The sequence below is a fragment of the Hylobates moloch genome, unplaced genomic scaffold, assembly GCF_009828535.3.
Source record: "Hylobates moloch isolate HMO894 unplaced genomic scaffold, HMol_V3 SCAFFOLD_10, whole genome shotgun sequence".
NCBI classification, from domain to species: Eukaryota; Metazoa; Chordata; class Mammalia; order Primates; family Hylobatidae; genus Hylobates; species Hylobates moloch.
The window spans coordinates 60884204-60892900 of NW_026652285.1; the positions used below are offsets into that span (position 1 = coordinate 60884204).

At 41.8% G+C, this 8697-nt stretch overlaps 1 protein-coding gene across 1 annotated transcript; it reads left to right on the forward strand.

The window, feature by feature from the left end:
• Window positions 1-7652: 7652 nt before the first annotated feature.
• Window positions 7653-8304, forward strand: LOC131384448 (uncharacterized). Its single transcript, XM_058445623.1, has one exon. The coding sequence runs from the start codon at window positions 7691-7693 to the stop codon at window positions 7931-7933; it is 243 nt and encodes an 80-aa protein (XP_058301606.1). The 5' UTR covers window positions 7653-7690; the 3' UTR covers window positions 7934-8304.
• Window positions 8305-8697: the final 393 nt, after the last annotated feature.

Genomic DNA, 8697 nt, shown 5'->3' on the forward strand with positions numbered 1-8697 from the left:
TACAACAAGTTTATATATATAGTTTATATATATAAACTATATATATACACATTGATACATATACACACACACACATATATACATTGATACTATATATATATATATATACACACATTGATACACTGTGTTTCAATGGTATATGGTAACAGGAAGCAAATTATTAGAATGGTAGAAATAAACTCAGTTATGTCAATAGTATCAAATGTAAATGGCCCATATACATCTATATATATATATAGAGAGAGAGAGAGAGAGAGACAGAGAGAGAGAGACGGAGTCTCACTCTGTAGCCCAAGCTGGATTGCAGTGGTGCCATCTTGGCTCACTGCAACGTCTGCCTCAGGGGCTCAAGCAATTCTCCTGCCTCAGCCTCCCAAGTATCTGGGACTACAGGCACATGCCACCACACCCGGCTAATTTTTTTGTATTTTTAGTAGAGATGGTGTTTCACCATGTTGCCCTGGGTGGTCTCAAACTTCTGAGATCAGGTGATCCACCTGCCTTGGCCTCCCAAAGTGCTGGGATTATAAGTGTGAGTCACCGTGCCCAGCCGATAACGTTATTTCAGTCTTCTATATTGTCATTGGTTTTCTGTCTATTTTTATTTTATCAGTTACATTGAGAAAAAGGTATTGAAATCTCCCCACTATAACTTTGGATTTTTTATTTTTTTCTTCCAATCCTATACGTTTTTGCTTCATTTATTTTGAAATTATTAGGTACATAAATATATACAATTGTTATAAACTTTTGCTTAGTTGACCCCCATATCATTATGAAATGACTCTCTGTAACCTTGGTAATTGTCTTTTCTCTGATGTCTACTTTGTTACTGATTTAGCCACTATAGCTCCTTTTGCTCAGTGTTACCATGGTATATCATTTTCCGTGTTTTTACTTTTACCTTTTTGCATCTTTATATTTAAAGTGTTTTTCTTATAGGAAGCATAGAGATGAATCTTGATTCTTTATCTAATTTAACAATACTACCTTTTAATGGGGCTGTTTAGATGGGCCATTTACATTTGATATTATTGACATAACTGAGCTTAATTCTACCATTGTAATAGTTTGCTTCCTGTTTGTCCCATCTTCTGTTCAATCCCATTTCTGTCTTTTTCTGCCTGCTCTTGGAATGAGTAGGGGTTTTTTTTTCCAACTTTTATTTTAGATTCAGGGTATACATATGCAGGTTTTTTCCAAAAGTATATAGTGTGATGCTGAGGTTTAGAGTATGATTGACTATTACCCAGGAAGTGAGCATAGTATCCAACAGTTAGTTTTTCAGCCCTTGTTCTCTTCTCTATACCTCATCTCATGTTCCCCAGTGTCTATTGTTCCTACCTTTATGTCCATGTGTACCCAATGTTTCACTCCCACTTGTAAATGAAAATGTGATATTTGGTTTTCTGTTTCTGCATTAGTTCACTTAAGATACTGGCCTCCAGCTGCTTCCATGTTGCTGCAAAGGACACAGTTTCATTCTTTTTTATGGCTGCATAGTATTTCATGTGTATATGTGTATATGTATCACATTTTCTTCATCCAGTCCACTGTTGATGGCCACCTGGGTTGATTCCATGTCTTTACTATTGTGAATAATGCTGCAATGAAGATACGCATGCATGTGTCTTTTTGGTAGAATGGTTTGTTTTCCTTTGGGTATATATCCAGTAATGGGATTGCTAGGTCAAATGGTAGTTCAACTCTTACTTCTTTGAAAAATCTCCAAACTGCTCTCCACAGTGAGAACTAATTTACATTCCCACCGGTAGCATATAAGCATTCCCTTTTCCCCACAGCCTTGCCAGCATCAGTTGTTTTTTGACTTTTTAATAATAGCCATTCTGACTGTTGTGAGATAGTATCTCATTGTGGTTTTGATTTGGAATTCTCTGATGATTAGTGATGATGCACATTCTTCCATATGTTTGTTGGCTGCTTGTTGAGCTTCCTTGCCACCTAGATTCTGAATTCTCTGTCATTTCAGCCATTTCAATCTGGGGAGCTAGTGTGATCTTTTGGAGGTAAACAGACACTCTGACTTTTTGAATTGCCAGCATTTTGTACTGATTCTCATCTGAAAGGGTTGATGTTCCTTTATCTTTTTGAAATTGCTGTCATTGGATGTGGCGTTTTGTTTTTATATCTTTATTTCCATTGAAAGTTTGACTGTGGGGTATGTTGAGTATAGTTGATAGGTTTAGTTTCTAGGTGCTTTCAGAGGGCCAAGGCTTCATACAGGATCTTTATTTGTGGCTAGATACCTGCATTGGCTTTCACAGGTGATGTGCGCTGAAGGCATTTTCGTTTGGTGGTGTAATTAAAGCCATAATCCAGTAGATGGTGCTAAAGTGTAAGGGTCAGCAGATAGGCTCTCAGCCACCTGCCTCCTTTGTATTTTAGCATGTTTGCAGCAGTAGTCTTGGGTGGGGGAGACTGAGGAGGGAGCAGTGAGAGATGACCCCCTCACTAAGTGCATTCCCAGGCCTTAGGGAAGCCCCTCCAATCACTGGCACTGCCCCCATGTTTCCTTAGCCCCAAGGGGGGCTCTGGCAGGCTGTGCTCCTGCCTCCCTTAGGGGCAGCCTGAGCTGAACGTTAGGACTCCAGGAGACCTGCAGCTCCCCAAGGGCCCACTGATCCTCTGTGCTTGGCAGAGTCCAAGCAGGCTGTGGGTTATGTCTGCAGCTGTCTGTGGATGCACTGGGTCAAGGGTGGAGGATTTTTGGGGAGGGTGGTGTTGCTGTGAGTGTGCAGCTGGTGTGGCACCTGCGGCCCAGGGTTTTTTGCCCAGCAGATGGTTGTGGGAACCACCCAGCTTGTGTTACCCAGACTGGGTCTCCTAGTGTCTGCCCTGGTAGCTGGCCTAGCCAGCTAGTTTTGTCCCAAGCCTTCTGCATTAGATCTTTGTGTTGTTAGGTGCTCTGGGCTTTGGGACACCCTTGGGCAGAGGCTGTAGCTGGCAAATAAGCTACATCCTTTTTAGACCAGTGTTACAGGGGGAGGCAGGCCTAGCTCGCACACTGGCCCATGAACCTGTGCCTCACTCTTCTCAGTGTTCTGAAAGTGGAGGCTCCTCTCTTGCTTGAGCTCCAGTCACAGATCTCAGCTCAATACTCCTGAGCTATATTCTCACACCCTGGGGGTTTGGGACTGGGCCTGCAGCTTTGTCCTGTTGAGGTTGAGCATTGGCTGTGCTGGGGGAGTGAAAGTGTTCCCAGGCAAGGCAGTGGAGGCTGTGCTTTGTGCATGCTCTTGCAGGAGTAGCCAGGCAAAGGCTTTGGGAGGGGCCAGTAGATGCTGTGCAGGGGGCAGGGGGAGTTGGGGGAGGTCAGATGCACCCTGGTCCCACAGGAAAGACAGCCCTGCTCTCTCCTGCCCAGCAGTGAGCAGGGGCTAGAGCCACTCAGAGCAAGATGGAGTGCCTTGGAGGATGGGCACCTATGATTGTGTTTTGCTGCAGCTGCCCTGCACACAAAACCTTCTGGGCTCCACGCAGGCATGAGCTCTGCCTCTGGCTACTCTCTGGCAGTTCCCCGGGCATGACCCCACTGTGGGGCCGTGGCATCTCTTGTGGCTATAGGATCCCGGAAGCCCATGGCAGGAGTGTGTTGCCCATAGTTCCTTCACTCACCCTCCCTTAGGGCCTGTTCAGGGCCAGGAGCTGGGCAACTCTATGCAGGGCTCTCAGCTTCCTCCTTCCTTCTGGAATGAGTAGTTGTTATAGCTTTATTTTTATCTCGTGTTGGCTTATTAGCCGTAACTGTCTTTTTTATTTTTTGTAGTGGTTGCCCTATGTTTGTTTATACTTCTTCATCACTAACTTTCTGTAATACTATACTACTTTATGTGATAGTATAAGGACCTTGCAATAGTATAGTTCCATTTCTACTCTATTGGCTTTTGTGCTATTATTATAATACATGTTACTTCTACAGATGTCATAAACCCCACAATGTATTATTACTATGCTTTAGAAAGTCTTCCAAAGAGAATTGTAAAATAAGAAAACGTGTATCATTTATATTTACCCACATACTTACTATTTCTAGTGTTCTTTTTTTTTTTGAAATGGAGTCTCGCTCCGTCACCAGGTTGGAGTAAAGTAGCACGATCTCGGCTCACTGCAACCTCCACCTCCTGGGTTCGAGGGATTCTCCTGCCTCAGCCTCCAGAGTAGCTGGGACTACAGGTGCACGCCACCACACCCAGCTAATTTTTGTATTTTTTTAGTAGAGACAGGGTTTCACCATGTTGGCCAGGATGGTCTTGATCTCTTGACCTCGTGATCTGCCTGCCTCGGCCCCCCGAAGTGCTGGGATTACAGGCGTGAGCCACTGTGCCCGGCTCTAGTGTTTGCTTGTTCTTTTTTGTTTGTTTTTTGTTTTTTGTTTTTTTTGAGATGGAGTCTCGCTCTTTTGCCCAGGCTGGAGTGCAGTGGTGCGATCTCGGCTCACTGCAAGCTCCGCCTCCCGGTTTCATGCCATTCTCCTGCCTCAGCCTCCCGAGTAGCTGGGACTACAGGCGCCCACCACTGCACCCGGCTAATTTTTTTGTATTTTTAGTGGAGACGGGGTTTCACCGCCTTAGCCAGGATGGTCTCGATCCCCTGAGCCTCCTGATCTGCCCACCTCGGCCTCCCAAAGTGCTGGGATTACAGGTGTGAGCCACCGCACCTGGCCTCTAGTGTTCTTTATTCCTTTGTGAAGATGCATATATCCATATGGCATCCTTTTCCTTCTGCCTGAAGGACTTCTTGTAACATTTCTTACAGGGCACATGTGCTGGTGATTAATTCATTCAGATTTTCCCTTTCTGAAAAAAAGTGATCATCCCTGTCTTTCATTTCTAAAATTAGTTTTTGTTGAGAATATAATTCTAGGTTGACAGTTTGTTTTAATTTTAATACTATAAAGATGGTACTTTTGTTTTTTTCTAGTTTAATTTGTTTCTTAGGAGAAATCTGTTATTCTTTTTTTTTTTTTTTCGAGATGGAGTCTTGCTCTGTCACCCAGGCTGGAATGCAGTGGCATGATCTCACCTCACTGCAACCTCCGCCTCCCGGATTCAAGCAATTCTCCTGCCTCAGCCTCCTGAGTAGCTAGGATTACAGGCATGCACCACCATGGCTGGCTAATTTTTGTATTTTTAGTAGAGATGGGGTTTCACCATTTGGCCAGGCTGGTCTCAAACTCCTGACCTTGTGATCTGCCCACCTCGGCCTCCCAAAGTGCTGGGATTACAGGCATGAGCCACCATGCCCGGCCTCTTCTGTTATTCTTATTGCTCCTTTATATGTAATATTATTTCTCTGGCTGTTTTATCACTAGTAGTGAAAAATTTATTATGATATGCTTTGGTCTTATTTTCTTCTTGTTTCTTGTTCTTCTGTTTCATTGAATTCTTTGGGTCTGTGAGTCTATAGTTTTCATCCAATTTTTTTAAATTATGGCCATTATTGCATCAAATAATTTTTTTCTTCCATTCTTGTCTTCTTCAGGGACTACAGGTATTTGTATTTAGGCTGCTTGAAGTTTTCCCACAGGTCACTTATGATCTGTTCTTTATTTTTAGTCTTTTGTTTTTATTTTACTTTGGACAGTTTGTATTGCTATATGTTCAAGTTTATGTCTTCTGCATGTATGTACTGACATTCACCTGCATGAAAACTAGCAAACTTTAGACTTGACAGCCTGTGGGAGAGCAGCCCAGATCCTCCCAGGGCGTGGCCACTGTTCACACATCCTCCAAAGCTGGGCAGTGCTCAGGGTGTCTCAGAGGAGCCCACCTCAGGGCATAGTTCACATCTATGTCAGGTTAGTGAAGGATATTTCCAAAGGAGGTGACACCTGTCTAGCTTCTTGCTTTGTATACACCCCTGTGATGATCTTTCTGTTTCAGTTTGAACATCGCTAAGTGACAATGATTTTATCAGGGGACACCTCTAGAAGCTGGGGAAATTCCCCCTGGCCCTGAGCAGTTATCTGCTGTTTCCATCGGCTGATCCTGGTTCTGCGGTCAGGGCACAGTTGTCTACTTCCTTTTCCACAGGCCAGCCTTTCAGTGATTTGAAGGTGTTATCTTGCCCAAGTCTTTTCTGTCCAAACATTCATTTCCACACCTCGTGCCAGCTTGGTCATCTCTGCCAGAGTGTCCTGTCTGGAAAGGTCCCTTGAGATGTCACTTCCAAGTATGTGGGCCTGATTGGGCTCTCAGTAAATACATTCATTTTTAGTTAGTGATATGAATATGAATACTTTACTAAGTCTTTTGATGCTTTCCAAAGGCTATAGTTGAAAGTTGAAAACTAATAACATTATCCTGTCAGAAGAAAAATGCCCCTTCCTAAACATGAAGGACACATTGCTCCGATTTTCTGTTCCTGATTAAAGACAGCAGGAAGAATTTGACATGTATCTGCTCACGATGAATTTTAAAGGAATAAAATAACATAATCAAGACTTAGGTGAAAGTCAGAGATAAAACCCAAAGAGGAGACATAAAACCTGTCTTCTGCATTTTTCAGAAATAATTCTGAAGCTGGGAATAAATGGGGCTCAATTCATGCGAGGAAGAGTCATAAAGTCCCAACTCTCTAAGGTACCTTTGAAGGCCAGAAGGTCTAGTGGGCCATTCTTCACAAGAATTCATACTGATTCATAGAACCATTCATTCATACTGGTTCATGTAATAATGGATTCACATAACTACAGATTCATATTGATTCATAGAATCATAAATTTATACTGGTATCTCCAATTCCAATTCAGCACCACAGGTATAGTTTAACCTTCTTCCTTTCTTATTTATAGCTCCTTCTCCAACAGAGAGAACCTGGCCCTCATTACCCATATTGTATTTACTTCTTTGCACTATCTTAGAATACACATAAAGTAGTTTTGGGTAGCATCCCTCCCACTCCTTGTTTAATTATTTTTGAGCACATGAAAAATTAGCTTGTTTCTAAATATAAGAACAGGTAAAGGGTACACTCAAAAAGGTATCCCTCTTCCTATTTCTCCTTTTCTACTCCCATTCCCCCATCCTATCTACCCTGCCTCTTCCTGTCTCTCTAATCTCACTGGTTTTTCATTTAGATTTCTTGTTTCCTTTTTGAGCAAAAGAATAGATAACATGTATATTTTTCTGTTTCCTGTTCTTTCTTATATGAAAACTAAAACTAAATACCTCATGCAAAAGTTATCTAATTTAAGTGTAACCCTAAACCTGGACAAATGGCACAATCTTAATTATTTAGCAACTTCAAGTATGCATACACATAAAGGAATAAAGAATTGCTTCTAAAACTAAACACATTTATTGAATCAACTTTCTAATTTTTTCTCTCCATAAACATTCTGGTCCTGATTTATTAGGACCCAAAGGCACTTACCTTTCAGCCTAAGTAGAAGCCCAGGATGGCAGTAAGCATCCTTATGGCCATTCTGGTCTATCAATGCACTCATCTATATTTTTACACTAAGAACATTTGCAAGCTTAAAATCTTCTTCTCACTAGTAAATGTAAGGGTTTTGGGCTAAGTGGATCTCTGATGCCACTCAGCTCCAAGATTCTGTTCCCACGGTGCTGTGGTTCTAATATTCCAAAACACAGGAGAATCATTTTCCAGAGACATTTACAGGCAGCCTCACTGTCCTGTCTTGAACATCCTCCACCAAAGTGTGAACATGGGTGGCATGGGCTTCGTAACGAATAAGAGCGCCTTCAAAGCAGGAGATCCCCTGTACCTGCGAAGGGCCCTCATGAACAACCTCGGAGAGGAAAGCAGAACCAGGATTCAGATCCAAAGCCTCCAGAAGGCTTTAGACGTCCGGATCAGGGAGATTGATAGAGAAAAAGCAGCCCTGAAGAGATTTTTGGTAAAGCTTCACAAGACAACTGGCTATTTTCCTCAAAAACCATGCGGGTGACTGATGCTGTGCCCACAGGGGAGGAGTTCATCTAAAACGTCCAATACAGACAGAACACACCTGGGTCTCCTTCTGTATCTCTCTGTGACCCAAGAAAGCAGTAGAAGCAGCTACTGGGACAAGCCAACAAAGAAAAAAAGGACTAGATAGTTGAGGACACAAATGGACTGTCTCTAAAATAATCAACAAAACCTCCTACAAGAGAGAATAAGTGCTGATTTTTTTTCCAGCTGATTCTGTTTCTTTACAACTTGAGGTGGTAATATGCAGTGTACGTGTTATTTTCTTACAGATTCTCCTTGAGGCAAGAATAAAGCTTAGCTATTTTAGAGATCTTTCAGATGCTGATCATGAAATACATATTATATTTGCCTTAATCCTGTTCTCTTCTCATTGATATCATTTTCAATTATTTTCTACAGTTTTAATAGCATGAGTAAATAATAATAAATATAAAAGTTAAGGTGAATATAATAGTGGGAAATAAATGGAATTTTGTATCTATAAGAAAACTCAAAATGTAGGTTTTCCCGTGTATTAGTTATACGTTTCTAGACTTAAAAACTCATTTTTTAAATTCAAGATGAGGATAATAATACCTATATTAAAATATTGTTTTTAAGGATTAAATAAGGTAACATATATATTGGGCATATTGCAGCTACCCCTAAAATGGTACTAGCTCTTGTGATGACTGTTGTTTCCATTGATATTTTTATTACTGTGTAATAGAGCTCAAGTTCTGTTCCCAGCTCTTTCCAGGA

Coding starts and splice junctions, on each gene's coding strand:
- LOC131384448 (XM_058445623.1), top strand. CDS start 7,691: ATGGGTGGCATGGGCTTCGTAACGAATAAGAGCGCCTTCAAAGCAGGA.